This window comes from Simochromis diagramma, unplaced genomic scaffold, assembly GCF_900408965.1.
Source record: "Simochromis diagramma unplaced genomic scaffold, fSimDia1.1 OVJJ01000026.1, whole genome shotgun sequence".
Taxonomy (NCBI): Eukaryota; Metazoa; Chordata; class Actinopteri; order Cichliformes; family Cichlidae; genus Simochromis; species Simochromis diagramma.
In genome coordinates this window covers 8985087-9006827 of record NW_024386985.1, presented here as the reverse complement: position 1 = coordinate 9006827, position 21741 = coordinate 8985087, and the positions used below count along the sequence as shown (strand labels likewise).

Here is a 21741-nt window from a genome sequence, read left to right as displayed (position 1 = left end):
GCACAATGTGGTTTTTTACTACTGTTTTATGTACGTGAAAGGAAGGTTCTAGGCAATCAACTCATCCTCTCCAGAATAAAAATATAAAGTCTCATGAATCATTTGACCCATTCGAACGTTTTCACCTGTCGGGTTTTTATTAATATGGTCAGACTCGCTGGTGGAGGGTGGTCTACACACAGCATGTGAGATACTTGATTTATTTGGTCTCCATTCTATACACTGTACAGTGGTCTAGTGAGGTTGGCAGAAGTTAAAACAGAGGAGTCTTGGAATGTGTGTCGGAGCGGTAGGCTAAAGGGTGTGGCACAGGGAACGCATGATAAGCAAGGTGTGAGCAATTGAGAAAGGTTTACATTCTTGCTTTTAGTAAAGCGTTAATATAGACTACACTTTTGACAATAAAATAATAGAGAACAAAATAAACTTGCCTCTTCACTCTGAGTTTTCTCTTGTCCAGTGTGAAAGACTCAGAGTCCTTACGCCATCTGAGCTGTAGATCTGTGACGGGCACTCTGTTTGTGGTTCTATCATCTTTTAGCCTTGATGTCTTGTGGGGAGCCGTATGAAGAAACAGGTCTCCACCTGTGCAGCGTTCTGGCTTCGATTGTTTCGTCAGACTCAAGCAAGAGTAGGATGGTAGAGGATTTTGGGTGCACTATGTTTATGGAATGCAGCTGCTATCTTTCATTGCGCTGCAATCTATCCACCCGCCAGACATGACCACGGGTGGGTGCTTGGCTGGTGTTGTGCGTGTGCGTGGAGTCGGTGATGTCCCGAAGGTTGATTTTGAGATGATTCACTCACTCTGCAAAGGACTAGCTCTACGGTCGCTGACGGGTAGCCAGGATTTGCTTTTTTTCGGTGTGTTTTTGTTTGTTAATAATACAAGAGTATGGGGGGAAGCTAGTATTTGGTTTAGCAGTGCCATGTAGACTTTGCAGATTACTTACGAGCACTGGGGTGTCGGGCCTATCCCAATGTAATTTGGGGGTCCTATAGCATGGGGGGGGGGAGTAACAGTGTTACTTGGAGTCGCCTTCTAGACGGAGATTACACGAATAGACAGTTGAGCTTTGTGGAACATTTCATAAAACAATCATGGTTTTTTTTCTGTTGTTTCTCTCATGCTTTCGTAAACTCACCATGTACTCTTAACTCCCCTACTCTTCTGATACACTGATTACCATCATAACCAAAAAAATCCTTCTTTCGTTTTTGTTTATACTGATTATCTTTTGTACAAAGAGTTTTGTTTTTGGTGTTTTTTTTTTCAACACAAGCCTACACTCGTTTATCGCGCATGTACGTATAAACGAAACGAGACAAAAATAGTTTTGTATACAATTAAAAAAAACAACTGTTAAAATAAGGACAAAACATGATATCAGACAAATACACTTGTGTTATACTGGCACTATAGGTGTATCCCGTTTAATAGCAATCGCCATCGATAGGTGTGCTTATTCATCAGAAGTCTATGGAGACATCGTTCACCCAACGTTGTATTCACATGATGTATTCATCAGGACCGAGATCTGACGTCTGCAGCTGAAGTGTGTCGGGAGATGGAGTGTGCGAGTGGTTTGGTGGGAGACCCTTCCAGGCCGAGGTATAGCACAGAGGGGGCTCGGACGTAGGGACCCAAAACAGGTATGCTCGTTTGGGTGCTGATTTCAGCATTAGGCCGGTCAAGTAGATTTCCCGCAATACTGATAACTCAGAGCGGCTGAGTGACCTTGTGGCTTTTGGGAGCCCAGAGGGGTGAAATACACTGTGTGGTTTAGAAGGAGTAAGTCGGTATGGAGGGATCAGAGGCACTATTGACTTGGCTAGACATTTGATTAGAGCCTAAGTGTTCAAAGTCCAGCATGTAATTTGAAGTTGAAGGGGCCTGAATGAGCTAAAAGAATGCTTATTTGTTAGAGCATTCCCGGGAAGCGGTAGAGACGCAAGGATTTTTTCCCCTTGGTTTTTTTCTTTCTTCGTAATCTACACTTTTTGTGTGTTTCTCTTCGGTCCTTTCTTTTTTTTGCAGAAAAATTCTACCACTGCCTGTTCACCCCTGCGTCTGTTGTCACCCTCTTTGGTTGTACAGCTGCAAACCCCGGGATAAGGTAAAGTTTGACTCTGGCAGCAGTCCAGCCCTCGGTTATTGTGTAACCACAGCAGATCAGACTCCCTTTCCCCCCTATGTGCAAGGCCAGACATTTACTACACTTCCAGATGGGCACCTCCCAGATTCTCCCTCGCAGGGGATGGTGGAAATTTTTAAAGATAATATAATGAGAGCGGTCTGGTACTACTGCCCTTAAACACATCTGTGTTGTGTGTCTTTTCTGTTGTGGAGGTTGGTGTGGGGGAGGAGTGTTGGGGTTGCTGTTTCCGATCTCGGTTTTTTGCCCTCTCAATCTACATATTTCCAAGCGCCAAGACATGTCACTGCGTTCTACTAAGCTCAGCCTCAGGCCTCTCCGTCTGCCAACCTTGACTTCCAGTTTTTGGTCCATAGGACATTTTCGCTTGTTCATCACCAAGTTGTCGTTTTAAGTGAAGCATCTTCGCCCCAACGCTGCCCAGCACAAGCACTGACTCACATGATGGGATGTGAAAAATTTTCTCAGGAAATCTTGTTTACCATTAGTTGAAATTGATTCCTAAAGGTTCTCTTTTTAATGACATTGCCAGGGAGTGGTGCTTTTTTATTACTTACCGCTGTTACGAACAATGTCTAAAGGCTAAGAGTTTTCTTGGCCAGATAAATGCAGTATAAGAAACACAATAAAAGGAGTGGGCAGTAAACAGAAAGGGCTCGAAGTGATTGTTAAAAGCTATGTTAAAGCCGCGGAAAGATAGCTGGGATTGTTTTTTGAATGGTAGTGGGTCGAGCACGGTTCGCACAGATGTTAAACCAAAAGTGCCGTGTCCATAAAAAAATGAGAGCGGAGGCAATTCTTGATAAGAAGATAATCCTGAAGGATGTTTTTAGTGTTATAAAATTTGTGTAATAGATAGTGTAGCGGGAAAAGTTACTCTAAGTGTTTACAAGGGATAGGGAATTGATAAGAGGGGTTTATCCAAAAATAATGGATGTGTGTGTGCACCAGTGGTGGTTAGATCGCTCAAAAACTGTTGCTCGGGTCAGAGTCTCCTTCCTCCCAGACAATCTGGCTCAAACTTCAACGCAACCCGACCCCCATCTCCTACTCCTCCGCATGTTTCAACACCCATATAGACAAATCTACCATACTTATTAACTGCTATGTCCCCGTACTCAACGGTACTCTCAGAGATTGTCCTGCCTTCTTCCCCTATTAACTAGTCAAGATCCATCGCATTTTTTGCCATTCTATATCTCTTACCTCCTATCTCCACCTGTCGTATTCATTGTACCTGTCCCCAGATCGGACCTCCTCTTCGTTCAACACCTACTTACTCGCTTTCCCCCCGCAGCCTCTTCTGTCAACTTGTCTTCTCTCCACCACTCTTCTGTTTCTTGTCCCCCCGTCGCTCTCCTATTAGGAGGACAGAGCTCCGACATTATCCGGTCCCCTTTTCCCTTCAATTTTTTCACACTTTCCTTCCGCTTTTGGTTTGTCCCCACCGCACTCCTCCACGCCTCGCCTAATTCCTCCTGAAAGTCTTGCTTCTCCCTTCTACTTGTTTTTCTCCGTTCGCCCTTTCCCCCTGATTTTCCCCGCCCTTTTTGGTCCTCTTCCTACCCGCCTTCCCTCCCTTTTCTCCCCCTTCCCCTCTTTTTTTTTTTTTCCCCCCCTTGTCTCTTTCCCTAACATGAACCCTCCCGTCCCTTTTCCGTGCTTCTACTTAGTCCACCATTTTTCCTTACTCTTACCCCGGTTTCTTCTTTATTTTCTCTTCCCCCTTCTTCTTTCGCTTCTCAATATGTCACCCTTTTTTTGTCTAGTGAGGGGTGTTCTTTTAGTGGACGCCCATTAAAATGAGAGCTGAAATTCTTCCCATCTGTCTTCATTTGTCTCCTTTTGTGCTGGGATGCATTGATGCGTATCCAGTGCTCCGTCTTTCTGCGTCTCTAAAATCTTCCTTTCCAGCTCCCTCTTGCAGTTTTTCTTTCTTCCTGGTTCCCCCCAAGCACTGTGATTCTTCACTCTTTGATTGAAGTATTTTGTCTGTCACTTCCCTTTTGTCGTCTTTTTTTATGAGAGATGGTGACCATGTCTACCCCCCTACATCTTCTCCTGCTGATCCCTCTTCCCCCCTATTCAGGAATCCATTGTCGTACACCGATTGCATCATTTTATGGGTGTTATAAGTGATGCCGGTGACCGAGGTCCCACCTTTTGTCTCTAAATTCCCCTCTACGCCTATTAACCCTACGCACAGCCTTGATGAGTTGCACATGAGTTTGGTTCATCGATAATCTCAACTATTGAACTTATTTTTCACCGTTTTGGTTTTTTTCTCTCTCCTCTTCCTTTACATTTTTTCCGTTTCTCTTCCCTCTCTTTTTCTTCCCCCTTTTTTTCCCCCTTCCCCCCCCTTCCCTCCCTTCCCCTTTTTTCTCCCCCCCTCCCCCCCCCTCTTTTCTTCCCCCCTTTCCCCCCCCTTTTCTTTTCTCCCCCTCTTCTTCTTTCTTTCTTTTTTTTTTTTTTTTACTTCCCTTTTTTTTTTTTTTCTTTTTTTTTTTTTTTTTCTTTCTTTTTTTTTTTTTTTTTTTTTTTTTTTTCTTTTTTTTCTGTTTTTTAGCTTTTTTTTTCAAGCAGTTTCTATTCTTGGTTCTTTTTTTTTGTTAGAGAAAAATGTGAATCGGTCAGGCTCATCTATACACCAGATGTGGCAATCGGTGTCGCAATGGTTCTGATAGGTGTGTCATTGTGCATCAGTGCAGATTTAGGTTTGTAGACATGTCCCTCTCTATAAATAAAGACATACAAATTGAAGTTACGGACAAATAACTTCAATAAAGCTTGAAAGCAAGTGCTTGGTGTGAACCATGCCTAAATGACAACCTTCAATGGAGCTTAAATGAAGTGTTTTAGAGACGCAGAAAGCTGAGCATGGATACGCATCAATTCATCCATACACAAGGAGACAAATTGACTACAGATGGAAGAATTTCAGGACTCTCATTTATAGTGGGCGTCCTAAAAAGATCTCACATAGAACAAAATGTGCCATCCTGCAAGAATTGAAAAAGAACTCATGAATAACAGCAAGACACCTGCAGGAGTCTCTGCAACTTGTGTCTAGTATAAGAAAGATTTGAATGGAAGTAGTATTAATGTAAGGATACCATGAAGAAAGTATTGAACATTGAGTATAAAACATTGGAGTACATTTCGTGTTTGCAAAAGATTACCAGGTTATTTAACAACTCTTCTGTGACAGTGTTCCCTTCTCACACCAGGTAGAGGGAGCATCAAGATTTCGAGTGACTTTCTTACATCGGTGCATGATTGTCTTTTTGTTACCAAGAGAACAATTAAATTGAATTTATGTAACACATTTGACAGGATAATGTCAGGACAGCTGTCTGTCATCGGAAGATTAGGAGTGGTTGAAAAAGCACATAACAAGACATGGACTCAAAGCACCTGAGTAAATCAGCGACTAGTTGTTGAAAAAGAAGAAATTAATATTTTTGAATGGCCAGGTCAGAGTCCTGACCTGGATTAAAATAATTATGCCACATGACGTAAAGAGAGCTGTTCATCAGGATATCAGAAATATTAAACTGAAACAACTGCGTCTGAGGAATGATCGCTGTTAACCATAAGAAGCTACAGGACACATCTAATGGAGCTCTTTGCTCAGGGAGGCTCTACAGGTTACTAAAGTCGGGTACTTTTTCTAGCTTGGAGTGTGAAAAGCAATGTGTGTGCCATTAACTTAATCTGTAGTGTAAGTGTAAGTTACTTTGATAGCAGTCAGCTGATCTTGGCAATTTCAGAAGAGCTGTAAACGCAAGATTTTTTTTTAGGATGAAAACAGACCCACTGGTGCCACCAATAAGCATTTAATATTTGGAAGAAACCTTTAAAACGCACAGTCCATGGAAACACTGAAAGGAAATGTGCAGTAAAATAAATCTTAGGACAAAAAGTTTATAACACTAACAGCTTCAGATTTTCTGGATCAGATTGCTCACCCGTGTGTTTGGCACATTTTGTTTAACATCTTGGCTCTTTAACATCTCTCGTTCCTGGCTTTCATAAGCTTGACATCACTGCCCTTTGTATGCCCCTCTTTTTTTGTTTCTGCATTTCATGCCAAGAAACTCTTAGCCTTTTAGACATTATGCGGAAGCGGTGATAAAAGCCCACTCTGCAATGGTCATTAAAAAGACCTTTAGGAATCAATTTAAACTAATGGAAACAAGATGGCCTGAGAATTTTTCACTCCCATCATGTGTCAGTGCTTGTGCTGCAGCGTTGGTGGCAAGATCTTCACTTAACAGCAACTTGGTGATGAACAACAAATGTCCTATGACCACCTGGTCAGTTTGGCAGATGGAGCCTGTGCTGCTCTTGTAGAACGCTTGACATGTCTTGGCCTTGAAATATTTGTTGGGCAAACCAGACGGACAGACACCCCCACACTCCTCCCCACACCCCTCCCCTCACACACACACAGTTTTGGCAGTAGTACCCCTCTGCTCATTCTTCCACCTCCTGCTGAGAATCTGGAGGTGCCCATATGGGAGTGGAGTAATGTCTGGCACTTGCACATAGGGGGTAAAGGTTTCTGTCTGCTGTGGTTACACATAACCCTTGGACTGCTGACAGAGCAAAAGTTACCTGTATCCCTGATGTTGCAGCTGTACACACAGATTGTGTACAACAGAAGCAGTTGTTACGCAGTGTAGAATTTTTCCTGCAAAAAGAAATTCCCGGAAACCCCAAAATGTAGTTACGAGAAGAAAACCAAAGGGGAAATCCTTCGTTCTACTTCAGTGATGTAATAAAATTATTTTTGTAATTAGGCCTTCACTTATTATGCTGGATTTGATTATATAATCAAATGTTACAAAGTTAGTTCTGATCTCATAATCGATTAATCTTCTAACAACAGTAGTTCCCTGGCTCCCAAGCTGCACACAATTCAAAGATTGATTTATAGTTGGGGAATTATTGACCGCTATGTGAAATATCACATACTGTGTGAGTCTAAGTCAGAACATCTGTGTATCGGTGAAGTTCCCACTCGCTTGAACTTCAGTCACGTCACTCTCGGTATGATTACAGAGTGATAAAGTGGTGAATGATGTAGACTTCTGTAATAAGCAAACCTAGATGGAGGATATTAACTGAACAACTATAGTGCCGTAACAAGTTGTATTTGTCTGATTCATGTTTTGTCCTTATTTTAACAGTTTTTTTTAATTGTACAAACTATTTTTGTCTGTTTCTGTTTATACGTACATGCGCGATAAACGAGTGTAGCTTGTGTTGAAAAAAAAACCCAAAACAAAACTCTTTTACAAAATAATCAGTATTAACCAAAAATAAAGGATTTTTTTGGTTAATATTAATCATTTATCAATAAGTTTTGTTACATTTTGCATTTACTAAAGCATGAGAGACATTATTGTTTATGAAATGTTCAAAAGTAACTGTTTTGTTTATTTTTGTCAAGTACATGTTTCCCACATATAGACCTTACTTGGGTAGGCAAACCCCTTGCTCTTATTTTGAAAGTCTTGGCACTGCTAACAATCTAGCTTCCCATCTCTTGTTTTAAATCCTGCTACCTGGCTGGCTAGGTCCTTGTTGAGGTGTTTCTCGTCATCTGTCTGTCTGCTGTTGGATGATCTTCAGCTCTAATGAACTGCAGCTGGCATTCATAGTCCCTCCTCTCTCTACTGTAAGCTGGTGGACCAATCTAACCAGAACCTGCAGCAGGTGGAGAACTGGTTCATTCATATGCCACTCATCAAGGCTAAAGAGTAGAACAAAGAGTGCCGTCACCGTCTACAGCTCAAGATGGTGGAGTCTGAGTCTTTCCATGGAAAGAGAAAACTCAGTGAAGAGGCAGTTATTTGGTTCTCTATTATTTATTGTCACAAAGTGTATTCTTTATTAACTGCTTTAGAAAAGCACAGATGTAAAACCTTTCTCAAGTGCTCACACGTGCTAATGCATGAGTGCCCTGTGCCCCCCGTTACCTCCTCGAATACAGTCCTAATTCTGTGGGAAATGCTGAACTCACTGCCTGTAGTGTATGTGGACAATTATTCTCGCAGCTGTGGGTAGACACCCTCCAAACAGCGATTCTGAGCCAGGAAAAACCCTGCAGTACGTTTGATCATGTTCAGAGTTTATTTTTATTTTGGAGAGGTGGTTGATTGCATGAACCTTTTCGTCATAACAGTTTAACAGTGTGCTGGAACCATGTGCAACAGTCTCACAGAAAGGTCTGCTATATTTTCTTTAAAACGTCTCTTGCAAACATGGCATGTGTAAAGGCAAGCTGTTAGTACAATTATCCCCATATGACCTAGTCTTTCCTCCATGACATTGCATACATTTTATGCCTGCCTACTCGCTGGTTGTTGACGTGTTGCTGTGCTGTAGAGTAAAACTCGAGTAATTCAGTTATAATCCAGTGTTGTGGAAGGGAACACTATAACAGCTAAATCCCTTTAGTGCACAGGTCTAATTGCATTATCTGCAATACAAGAGTTATTGCTCACACCAGCTGATGCTCTGCACATTTGGGCTTGGCTCTCTCGCGTTCTCTGATCTGTCTGTACTGCTTTCCAGTGTATAAACACAGGTTAGTGTTCACAGCTTCTAGTGCAATTTTTCCCCACTTGTTACTGCTTATACATCACACTATAACATTCATGTTTGAAAACTGGGGAGGAACCACAAGTCCTACTTTTGTGTCTGATTGTTCTTTTGGCAATTACTTTTAACTATGACAATTTCTTATCCGTTTCCCTGCTTAATGTTAATCTCATCGAGCTGCATTAGCATCTTACCCCCGTATCTCCATTGCTGCTCTCCATATATCTGTCACCTCGGCACCATATATTTTACAAATCGAGCAGCGAATTTTACCTTCCAGTTCAGTTGAGTCTTGTTTCACGTTAGTAATGTTGCTGTTACCTGGATCCTGAGGATTCAAGTTGAGTTTCTTTTCACTGGGACACCCTTTTTCCTTTGCTCTTTTCCTTTGACTTTTTTTTTCTTGGAGCAGTTCCCACATAAGTTGATTTAGCTAGTTGCCTGTGCCTGTTTGCATGCCTTCCAGTTCAGATAAAAAAAAAAAAAGTGTAATGGAAGAAAATATGAATTCATAAAACCGCAGTGGACTGGTGCAAACTGTGACTCTAGTTAGTCAGTCATTGTAAAAATACCCATAAAATGCCTAAAATTCAGTGGCACAAGAGAACAGATTCTGGGTTTGAAAAGTGAAACCTCAAGCCTTTATTTCTTACACTGACCAGCAGGTGGCGAGCACTCCTGGTTGTTTAAAAAAATATAGTTACAAAAATGTATGGTTTCATTTGGCAATTTCAAGTCATATTGAATTTAACATAATGTTATTTTGTAAATTATGATCCCACTAGACTCAAAAACGATAATAGAGTAGAGTGGGCTTTACTGTGGGATTGACATTGAAAGCTAGCCTGTGAGCTTGTAGCCTCAGTTCCAAGAGATGTCCTCTGTAATGCAGGCCTTTACATTTTCTTTTTAATTATTTATAATCTGCAGTGGTGCTTTGTTCACCAGAAATTATTATTTAAGTTTTGTTTTGGGGTAGCAATAACAACTACTACAAGTATTAACAACCTAATGTGGTCTAATGGGGGTATGAAACAGCTGCCTGGTGTAACTTGTGCTTTCTCAGTGCTCATACTGTAATTATTTATACGGTGTCTGCAAACCTAAATATTTCTTTCACCACACCACTTATCTACTATTTTAGCTGAAATTTAGCAGCTGGGTGGTATTAAATTGTCTCTAAGTAACACTCTTAGTGCTTTTGGTGTTGAAAAATTAATGTCCCTCAAATGTCTTGTGGCCTGCAAACTATCTCTTTAGCTTTTTGGGGGATTTTGCTGCTGTTGGTAATCATGGATTATAAATGTTTAAAGAGGCTAAAAGTCATTAGCCATCTGCGTATTCTTAGAGTAGCGACCTTGTGTTACAGCAACACGACAGTGGCTGCTGTTGCTGTATAATCACTTCTATAAACTTTCACTGCAGATGTTGAACAATTGAAGGCTTGTAATAAAAAAAAGACGACTTGATTTGACCCTGTGTTGTAGATGGCTGTTCTCTTGGCTGTCTGGCAGTTGAGCTTGAAATCAGGACAGCGCTTTTTCCACAGCAACATTCATCCAGAGATGTACACTTCCCATCCTGCCCCCAGGGAGGGGTTAAAAGCAATAAAGATGAGAACGATTTGTGTGCACTTGTGTGTTTATGTAGTGTGTGTGTGTGTGTGTGTGTGTGTGTGTGAGAGAGAGAGAGAGAGAGAGAGAGAGACTTTTTTTTTTATAGCATTCATGTGGTTGACGCTCTTTAGCTCGCCATATGTTCCTGTTAGAAGCTTCTTGTGCTCTCCAGGGTGATGTTTGGTCAGGGTTGATGGTGCTTCTTTATGAAAGTCTCCTGCAGAAACAACAGCACTGTCTCCATGGATTCGCACCGGATATTAGTCCCCACCCCCAGTTTAAGACAGTCTTGTGCACACTCTTGCATCTAGCTTCCAACAGCTTGTTTCTGGGAGATGATGAACTAAGTGGGTGCATTATAAAATAAATGAACATTTTTCTATACTTGAAATCATTTAACGCTACTCTAGTAGAATAAAAAAAAAAATACAAATATGGAAGTAGAAATTGGAATAAGAGTGCCTCCTTTCACCAGGCATGAGGGGGAGATTGAAATCACAAATTGGTGGTAAAGGAAGTACCCCTGATGTGTGTCGCGGGTTTGTTTTCTGCTTTAAAATCATGCCAGGATTGCTTCAGAAGTACTGCGTTTCGTCTGCATCAGTTCCTTTATTTTGAAAGTTGACTGCACGCCTCTCCTGCGTTTGTCTTCCTCTCGGCCTTGTCTTCTTTAAATCTTCTTTAAGTTGTTTTTAAAACTCTCTTCAGAACTGAGAGCTACTTCTGTGTTTGCTCAAATCACGAATGTTATCCTGAGTGGGCACGATCAGCTCTAGTGGACAAATGAATGAAGTTTATTGTTATATTCAGTGAAAAGCTCCATCAAAAAAAAGAAAGCTGACAAAGCATCCATTGCTAAGGTCCGTTGACCATATTATTATTTTATCTATGCATTTTTTTAAAATGGTCCAGATTGATGGAATTATTTGGAAAATCTGAAATTTACATGGCTTTCAATGAGCCTCTTTCCAGTAGAGTTTTTGTACTTTATTAGCATGTTGAAAGACTTTTACTGTGTACAGAAGCGATTGCATAAGAGTGCTGATTTTGGACACTGCGCTACTGCTGAAGGGTTTTTATTGAGTCCTGGCCTCAGTGTACAAACAAGTGGTTACAATTGTCCCAGTTTGAGGGGGACAAGCATTTTATATTTACAATGTAATTATATCCACTTGTTTTTGTATGGCTTGAACCTGTTCTGTCATTTAAAACAAAAATGTCAGAGTTTGCACTTTCATTTGCATTTTCATCACGAAACTCCCTGCCAGGCCTGGGTGGGCTCAAAAGCCCTGTTTCCCCCTGAAAGGAGGCCCAGTTCCAGTGCAGTGTGCAGGGGGCTGCAGCACCGCTCCTCCCCTTTCTCTGTCTCCCACAGGCTAGACCAGCAGAGTCGGAGAGCGATTGGCTCTGTGCTTCAGGCTGGGTGATTCTCTGCAGCAGGGCAATGTCACCCTGGCTCACCATCATGGTTCACTCTGTACTTTTACTCTCCACTAAGGCTTTAAACAGTTCATTAGTTTTTAACAAGACTGCAGAGCTCCAAACTCTGCTTTTTTAACCCCTCACTCTCTTGTATCTACTTGAGTCTTCATTGCAGGCTCTACTCTGTGTATTTTACACTATCAGTTTTTTCCAGTCTGTTACATAGCATTTGTGATTCTGATCACTCCAAAGGGAGCAGCATGATAAATGGTGGGGGTTGTCTGGACTGAAGCCTTCCTCATGGACACCCATCCTGAATAGAGAACATTGATGCTTCTCTATCCTCTATGCTGCTTCTCCCCCTTACTTGCTGTCCCTCTTTACTTGGATTGTCATTGCCTGAATGAGCCTTTCAGGACTCTGGTCTAGCAGGCTGAGATTAAAAAAAAAAAGTTCCTCTGCAAGATAAAGCGAGCAGGGCCCTGAGCCTTCTGAAGACGCTCTCTCCTCACAACCAGCCGCGGCCACACTATAAGTGTGAAAAGCACTTGTTGCTTTTCCTAATCTCGATAAACGGGTGAATATATGCGTAGTCCACAAGTTCTGTTTGATCAGGCTTTGATTGCATGCAGATTAATGGTCCTTTAGGAGAGTAGGTTTGTCAAAATTCAATCTTCAGCCTTATTTTGAACTTGTTACAGCCCTGAATACATTCATGTAGGGGCTGAATGCATGCTTGTGAGCTACATGTCCGCCACTGCTACGGTCCTGGTGTGGATTCTGTCCAATTTCCATTTAAAATGTCAGACTTTATTAATTTTTCTTTACTGTTTTTTGTTGTTCCAACTAAAGAAATGTTAAAACTACACAACAGGAAATGTTTTGGAGCATATATGGAATTTCACTATATTGTACAAATAACATCCATCCATCTATCCATTTCCTGCTTAAACAGCTGAAAAAGATAAGTAGTCCTAAAGATAAGTAGTAGTCCCACTGGCTCCAGCACTGGGCAGAAGAGACTAAACAACCCGTCTGATTTCAAGTCAGACTTGACAGGATTGGACAGGCATTTTATTTACATGACTTCTCTCAGTTTTCACACCAGGACAATTTAAAAAAGCTGTTTCGAATTATAATCATTTAAAATGTTATGTTTTATAACTATTGTGGTTGCTGTCGTGCACATTTTTGGTAAGAAAACAAGATTTAAAGTATTCTGTCTCATAAATGCAAGATGCTTCTAGCATCTACTTAAGAGTCAGTTAAAAATTCACACAAGCCATTATAAATTTAAACTGTGGATAGTCCTTCTGCCACATTATTCATCATATATACATGTCATTTAGTTTTTTTTATCATGTTTTTTATTATTTAGTTTTTGCATTAATAAGTAATGACTTCTCTAGATATCTGCTGGCTGCTGTGGAAGTCCTGAGAAATTGGCCATTGTCATCAGTACACTGACTTGTGTTTGTTGGCTGTTTGCTTTCATATTGATATTGACTCATGAAAACCCTGTCACTCTGCATCTTTGCATCATATAAGTGTGTTATAGTTTCTCCTACACATGCTTCAGGCACAAAATGATTGAGCTTTATATGCAGCTGTCCACAACTAAGTTTTTCAATCTTTTCTCTCCCCCTCGGTTTTCAGGGCGTACCCCAGCTCCCGTGTGCCAAGGCGCTCTACAACTACGATGGCAAGGAACAAGGAGACCTCAAATTCAGCAAGGGTGACATTATCATCCTGCGTCGACAAGTGGATGAGAACTGGTACCACGGTGAGATGGGTGGAGTCCACGGCTTTTTCCCCACCAACTTTGTCCAAGTTATTAAGCCGCTGCCACAGCCGCCACCTCAGTGCAAAGCTCTCTATGACTTTGAGCTCAAAGATAAAGAGGCCGACAAGGACTGTCTGCCCTTCTCAAAGGTGAGGCGCAGCAGCACTGCAAACCCACACTTCTGCCACATGGTCAGTGTAGTAAAACAAAAATACCTCTCATTACAGTGACACTCTTTCTTCTAAGCTTTCATTTACTCAGGTTTTGTGTGTATGTTGGAATGTCAGGGTTGTTGACGCCCAGAGAAATGGTTTAGATTTTCAGCCAGACTTCTTGATGAACAGCTGTAATTAGGAACGTCTTAACTACAATAATTAAGCAGTTATGTCTGTCCAGCTGTTGGGTCATGGTCTGCTGTTTATCCTTTCATCAGTTTGTGCCACATGAGCAAAAACCTAAATAAGCTTACTAAGTATTTTTCCAAACACAATGACCCCTGTGTTTTTACTCGTGGGCATGTACCGTTTAATAAAACTTTGCACCCACCTCATTATTTCTGTTCAGTGTTTGTTCCTCAAGGATGAGCAACTCTCTTAGTTAGCAGTATCCTTAATGAGTGTTTTCCTGTCTGTCTGGAATTTCAGGACGATATCCTGACTGTGATCCGCAGAGTAGATGAAAACTGGGCAGAGGGAATGCTGGGAGATAAAATTGGAATTTTCCCCATCTCGTATGTTGAGGTAAGACGACTAACGGGACTCTACAGTGTCACCAATCGCTCCAGGAGCAGGTGTCTCACTAAGATCAGTTCCTTTGAACACCTTCCTTATATATCTCACAAAATATGTATGATACTCCGCATCCTTTTGAAATGCTTATGTTTCATTGAACCATTAAAAACGTCTTTGAAGATTTAGACAGTCGCGGTCTCACTGACAGTCTCGTGTAAAAGCTTTAGGAATAATTTAGACTGAATTAAGCAAATCTTTGCCCTTGAAAGATCATTTCATTTTCACTTGAAGAAACCGTTCACGTGAAGATCAAATAGGTGCGACTCGCCCTGCAAATGTCTGCCTCCTCTTAAATATGCACTCATTGACCACTTTATTATGTGCAGCTGGGATTTCCACACACTGGGTTCTGTAGTTTGCAGAGAATGATCAGTTTCCCAAATATATAATACGAAATGGAAATCGTGGATCTATCCTGCTTTGTGTCAGATGTTCAGGCTGGTGGTTGTGTTAAGTGTTCAAGATGTTTCATTGGTACATTTTGGATTAGTTATACCTACTGGGCTGAGCTGGTATGTTAGCCCTCTTCAACCTTCTTTTGATAGCAGATGTAAACCATAGGAAGCAAAAAACAAAAGTTTCCTAAATGAAACTGTTCACATTTTTGGATAATTGGATGATGATGTCTACAGCTGCTGACATTTTTTGTTTTTTGAAATTTGACCGCCTCAAGTCACGTTTTGTGGTTTAATTAGAAAGCATGCACCTCTATAGTCAGTATATCTCCAAAACTGGGCAACTCACCAAAATAATCTATCTAAATTATTATAGAAACATTATAGATTTAAATGCATTTGGTGGAGACATGGTGTCCATCAATTAGATTGCAGAAGAATCTTGAGGTTAGTCTGTGCAAGTTTTTCAAAGCTGTGACAGTTGTTTTTTTTTGTTTTTGTTTTGGCATTTTTTTTTTTTTATTGCTGTTGTATGTTTTCTGTCCTTTTATACTCGTATTTTTCTACACTGAGTGGGGGTTTTGCAGAAGCAGAATGCAGTGTTTCCAAGGCTATAAATCATTTTGTATCTTAACAACTGAAACTGCAGAATAGAACATTTTGTTGTCTTCTCCCCTCGATGCTAGGCAGTCGTTTTTCTGGTTTCATAAACAGTGGCAGAATCATAGCAAATGTACAGCGACCTAAAATGTTCTTTGTCTCTGCATAACCAGTGAATATCTAGGTCATAGGTTTTTTTTTCATCGCCTCAGGGGCTTTTTTTGCGTCTTCAGTTGTGCATATGAATTAATCTATAAAGTTGGCCTTATAATTTAATGAGATGAAGGGCTCTCACCTGGTGCTTTGCTCTTAATCCTGCATGTATATGTGTTAATGTGCTGACATGTCAGTGATGAACCTGCACAGGATCTGAGTGTAATGCATAGCTTTTATGTCCTAAGTAGACAGAGCTGCTTGGGGCAACCTGTGACAGCAAGTAAGCACACCCTGTGATTAACTGAACCCTTTTTAGTGTTGCTTCTTTGATTTATACCTCACTGTCAGTCATACATTATGGTGCCTGAAAGGGTTAAAAAGCCTGTGGTTTCATAGCTGGCTTTGAACCATCAACTCTTTCAGACTAAAGCCCCCTGCACAGAAGATGTAGCATGAACAGCAGAAATATTATAATTTAGTATTTGTTTGTTCAGTTCAGTTTATTTTAATGTATTAAAAGTCATCCTTAGGACATATTAGTCAAAAAAATGTGTGCACAAACCTAATGCTAATTGTGTTGACAAATTTGACTAAAGGTAAAGAGGCTGTCTTCATATTGTAGTGTACTTTAGTGTGTTTTGTAAGGGAAAAATTGTCAAAATTATTGCTTTTTATTATTTTTAGTTTGGTTAAACCACAGACACACATGCCAGGAAGACATTCAGTGACCCCTGCCCTGTAACCCCCAGCCACTGGGGGAAAAATGCTTATTGTTTGCCTACTGGTTGGCGAGAGGTTTGTGGGGGGTGATTTCTGTCACTGAGTAAAATCGGTCACAAAGAAGGTACTGCGCCAAAGTCCTTGTGATTTCTTTGATTGCTGATCACTTTGATTGCTGTGGTCGGTCATAGTTTGTATGGAATATACCGATTTGTCTGCAAATACTGGCTAACTACTCCCTGACTGATAGTAAAACTAAAAGTGCAATTTAAACCAGAACCAGAGAACTGTCTTCTTCAAAGTAAAAATTGCACCCTTTAAAATGTGTTGGCACAAGCTTTCATCCCATGACAGGAAGCAGCCCCAAACAGCTACTCACTAACTGGTCAGGGGATCCGCTTTTTTTTTTTTTTTTTTTAAACTAGCGATCAAAGGTTGCCATGGAGTTGCCAACTGGTCTCTAGGCCTTTGTGACCGAGGCTTTAACTAAGAACTTGTTTTGGTTTTATATAGAAAAAATAATAGTTATCTTAATTTTATTTATATGGCATCTTCACAAAGTCCTTTTACAAAAAAGCAAAACCAGAATACTAAATTCAGATGGGCAGACATCAGGATCAAAAACATACAGAAGTTAAAACTGAGGAAAACATGACAGAGAAAAAAGTCAACACAGATTATCATCATCATCGTTTATTTATATAGCACTTTAAAAACACACAAGGCTGACCAAAGTGCTGAAGAATAGAAACATAATAGATACCATAAGAATAATAAATATGATAAAATAATAAACATAGCAAAAACAATAAAATACAAGTCAGTCAACCACTGGGTCAAAAGCCAGTGAATAAAAATGCGTTTTCAATCCGGATTTAAAAACCAGCACTGATGTCGATTGCCTAATGTGAAGAGGAAGATCATTCCAAAGCTTAGGAGCCACGATAGAGAACGCTCGGTCTCCTCTCAGTTTCAGCCGTGATTTGGGGACTGAGAGCAACAGCTGCTCAGCTGACCGGAGTGAACGAGTGGGGACATAGGGCTTCAGCAAATCAGACAGATACGCAGGTGCCAGACCATTTAAAGATTTAAAAACCAATAAAAGAATCCTAAATTCATTATAATACTAATAACAATGTAAAAGCATTTTTAACACAAAGCTGAACAGCTGTTCATAAATGATGCAGGTGAGACAATAGGACTACAAAATATTGCATGAAAGCAAATATGTAAAAATGTGTTTTTAGGAAGTTTGTAAAGAATTTCAAGTGCATAAAAGCTTTTTTTGTCTTAGTTAATTATAAGCTTGACAAGCAGCAACCTCTTTTGTGTCTGTAAAGGTGACAGTGCTGACGTTGGAGCTTATTCGTGTTTTCAAAGCTCTTGGAGGCTGATACAGAATCTCTATATTGGTATAAAATTCACTTCTTGTGTTTATGGGTGAATAATTTGAGTTAAATTGAATTGTGTAGACATATGTAAGTTAGACAAATGTGAGACAGAGGACTGAAAATGTGATACTGTATGTCCAACTTGGGCACGTTCTTTTCCTCACCCTCTCCACTCAATACATTAAGAGAGACTTCCCATGACAATAAGATTAATTATAGAGAGTGACAGTTTTCGTGATCATTTTAATGCTTCTTCCACCATCAGTCCTTCATTTTTCTTACTTCCAACTCCTCTCTTCATAACCCTGCTGGCTCTCTTCCTCTCTTGTAGTTCAATTCGGCAGCTCGGCAGCTTATAGAGTTGGACAAGCCGTCCGACTCCAGTGGAGACTCCGGGGAAGGGGCCTCCTCAGGGCCTCAGACAAATGGTGCCCACCGGGCAGGGGAGAAGAAGAACAGCAAGAAACGACATTCTTTCACCTCTCTCACCATGTCGCACAAACCCATGCTAGCACCTCCCCCCCCAGCGCCACTCCATGGAGATTAGCGGTCCGGTCCTCATCAGCTCCAGCAACCCCACGGCAGCAGCTCGAATCGGAGAGATCAGCGGGGGCCTCTCCTGCAGCGCACCTTCACAGGTATGATGCCGTTGGGGAGTGCTGTTGCCTCTGAATGATGCTATACAAAAATTTTTTAGATGGGTTGTACGTGCCCAAACATATGTTACACACAGGATTTTTCAGATAGTCAGAGCTGGAGCAAAACCCAGCATTAGATAAACAAGGATTATTTTGAGCCATAAGTCATGCAAAGCTTCTCTAACAGAGTTCAAGAATAAGAATTTGCAGTTAGGAATGAGAATAATGGGTCTGCTTTAAACACACAGAGTTGAAAAATGTACATTCCTCTTCACTCCATGATTCTGGTTGAGATGAGTCATTTAACCAGCTGACTTGTAAATATCCTGTTCCCTGGTCTGTAATTGCATAACTTAAAAAAAAGAAAAAGAAGGAAAAACAGAAACCAGCTTCAGCCCTTTTTTCCACAAGATATTTATTGCTTTTCAGAGGCTTCACTCTCCTTCTGTCAGCAATTAGGCCGACTTCCCTTTTCCCCCCGTCATACCAAACAGGCCATTGCTCCATCTGAGCGTTTGAAATCATGGATGCGTGACTCCACTCATCCACAAAAATGACTCCAGCTTAGCCCTAAAGGTTTCCACACCAACCCTGACATGACGGCAGCTCACAGCTGCCTTGTGGTTGCCAGCCGGCTGTGATTGAGCTCTGACTTGGCGCTGTGCAAGACAAATGTTTTGTGGGTTTAACTTGGCCCGGAGCTGTCCGTTTCTTAAAGTTTGTGCATCTAATAATAAGTAAATGGTATTTGAAAAGAATTCAAATAGTTGTTGCTTATCAAAGGGAAGTAAAGGCTGTTAAATTGTAATGAATTCATTTCAAGTAATTTTATAAATGGTGCTGAACTAATCTAGTTAGTTTTATTAGGTGAAGGTGGATTCCCTGATACTTACCGGTAGTTTAAATTCCTGAGCATAATAGGAAGGGACCTGTTATGCCTTTTCTTATTTTAGTCATTAGCATCCACTATTGCTTATTTAACTGCTACTGAGTCTTAAGCAGCAGGTTTTCCCATCTCATTCTTAGTTTTTGGAAATCGTATCCAAGCAGATGTATCTGTGAAACCTTGGGACGGTGCATGCTTATTGGCTAGGGACTTGTCAGTCACACAGTGACTACCATGCTTTGTCCCGCTTGTTGATAGCAACGAGAACCATAATTTTAAAATTTGTGGCCATGTTCCATTTAGTATCACATAAAACTAATGATAGAAGACATAAACATATCAGGAAAGTGTTTACAAAAGTCACAGATAAGGGAGCCAGTTTGCCTGTAGACTTTATATAACTAGTTCGCTTTTGCGGCAGAGGAGTCGCCTCCTGCTGGCCAGAGAGAATTCATGTAGGTTTAAGGCTTTGCTTTTCAGGCCTGTAAGAAATATTCATTTTTTAAAGACACTGCATAGCTATAGTGGCTTCTTTCTGACAGAACATGAACTGAGGGGCTTCATCAAGACCCAGCACAAGACAAGTGGAAGGATTATTTTGAACTACAAATTATGCAGTCTAGTCGAATCCATTAATCAAAATATGGTAGAGTTGGAGGTTAATACAAGGCTTGTAGTTATTATTATTTTGAGAGAGATTTTGTTGTTCTGGGAGTTGTCTGGGAGCTTGCAGCTAAAACATTTTTTCTGTTACTTTTCTGATTTTTATGTATTTGTTTTCCTCTCCTCTTTTTTTAACGTACTTACTTCATTGTCTGGTTGCTGCAGACTTTCAGAAATGCTACGTTCCAAAACCCCCTATTAAGCTCAATCATTAATCTTTCATCTGCAGTGAGTGTTTATGTGCTGCTTTGTGAGAGGGAGACGAGGCGAGCGCTTGTCTGCAGTAAAGCGGATATTGAGGATCATCCTGTCTTTTTTCTTCTTTTTTTTTAAACTAAAAGCTTTTCATGTAAATATGATTTACGTATCATCAAAGCCGTCTGTCTGTGCAGAAGGCATAATCAGGTTTATAACGACCTTATCCCAGTAATCATTATCAAGATATTTCAGGAATAAAAGAACCTGTATATGTCTGCGTAAAGTGATCCCCCCCTACTGACAACAGTGCTAATGATATGTGTGATTTATAGATCTTTGTTTAATAAAAACACGACAGAAAGAGTCCCCAGGCTTTATACGCACAGATTTTGTCTCCTGTCTCCCGTTCACCTTTTCTCATCTCCTCTTCTTCCAATTCCCAAACAATAGACAAAGGTAAGCCAAAGAAAACAGGCCGTGTTTGAAAGCCTTGACTACAAACCCCAAGGGACACGTATTTATTTAATTTAACATAGTGCACCCTCCTTGTATTTTGGCATTTATTCTTTTCAGACAGCCGTTTCACTAACAGTGCCACTTTTGAGTACAGAGTTAGATTTTTCTTGCCCTCCTTACTGAAAAATACACCTTAGGAGGCGGCTCTGTCTTAGGCAGTCATCCATGGAGAGAGACCACAGGCTACAGGGAGATATTGTGTGTCCAACAGTATGGCCTTGTTGCCAGCACACCATCATGACTCATGTGGATGACTGACTGGGAAAGCCGCCTCTCTTTACACGTCCAATGAAATGTCCTGCTGTGCAGTCACCTGATTTTTGTTGGCCTGTAAGGTCATGAGGCCAACTTTGTGGTTATAACTGGAATAAAAAGCCACACATGTGCGTCACTGTTTCAGTGAGAGTCATTTACACACAATGTGACAGGCGAGTCACAGGGTAATTTTTCACGTCAGTTTTCTCCCACACATAGACCGTAGACGTGTTTTTATAGAATTTTGTAGTTTTTAATCCGCCTGTTAGAACTACGGCATCTGCATTAGATTTACTAGCGCACATTATTGCCTGAATAAAAACTGGCCTTGTGGGGGTGATTATGCTAATAGGCACAATTGGGCTGTGTGTAGTTACTACAGTGAGTCTCTCTTACCCTAATTAACACAAATGTTTGCCCATTCCTGTTATTTTTGGCCTTTTGATAAGAAGAAAATGTGTCATATGATTTAGTAAATGAGATTCCACTGAAAGAAAAATGCTTAAAAGTATATTTTTATCATTTTCCTGGTGATTTTCATTAGTAAGACCAAAATCTTTTTGGGGGGCACCAAAATTATTGCGTGCAAGAGAAATCTTGATTGTTGACAATACATCTGTCCACTTCAAGGTCACGGGAGAGTGGAGGGTCGTAGGGTCCTGTCACAAGGCTTATTATCGACAGTGCCCTCACTTCTTTTAAAGTTCAGGCGCTATAAACTCTTTTCACTTTTTCCAGTGAGTCTCTTCTCTTTCCTGTGTTGGACTACAGCTGAAACAGATCTGGATATCTGCTGCTAACTAGATGGAATTTCTAACATGAATCTGGAGGCGGTGAAAACCTGCTTCATGTTGCTCTACGCAGACCTCACAGAGGCTGCACAACAAAAGAAAAACCACCAGCTGCAGTCCAAAGTCATGAATGCAGCTACTCGGAGACCATT

General features: G+C 40.8%; 1 protein-coding gene across 1 annotated transcript in view; it reads left to right on the top strand.

The window, feature by feature from the left end:
• The first annotated feature begins 719 nt into the window (after positions 1-719).
• Positions 720-21741, top strand: part of sh3rf1 (SH3 domain containing ring finger 1) — a 31580-nt gene continuing 10558 nt past the window's right edge. Inside the window, 6 exon segments of the mRNA XM_040040610.1 lie at positions 720-729; positions 2039-2117; positions 13402-13738; positions 14234-14329; positions 17974-18159; positions 18161-18280. Of these exon segments, the coding sequence (XP_039896544.1) occupies positions 720-729; positions 2039-2117; positions 13402-13738; positions 14234-14329; positions 17974-18159; positions 18161-18280 (828 nt within the window).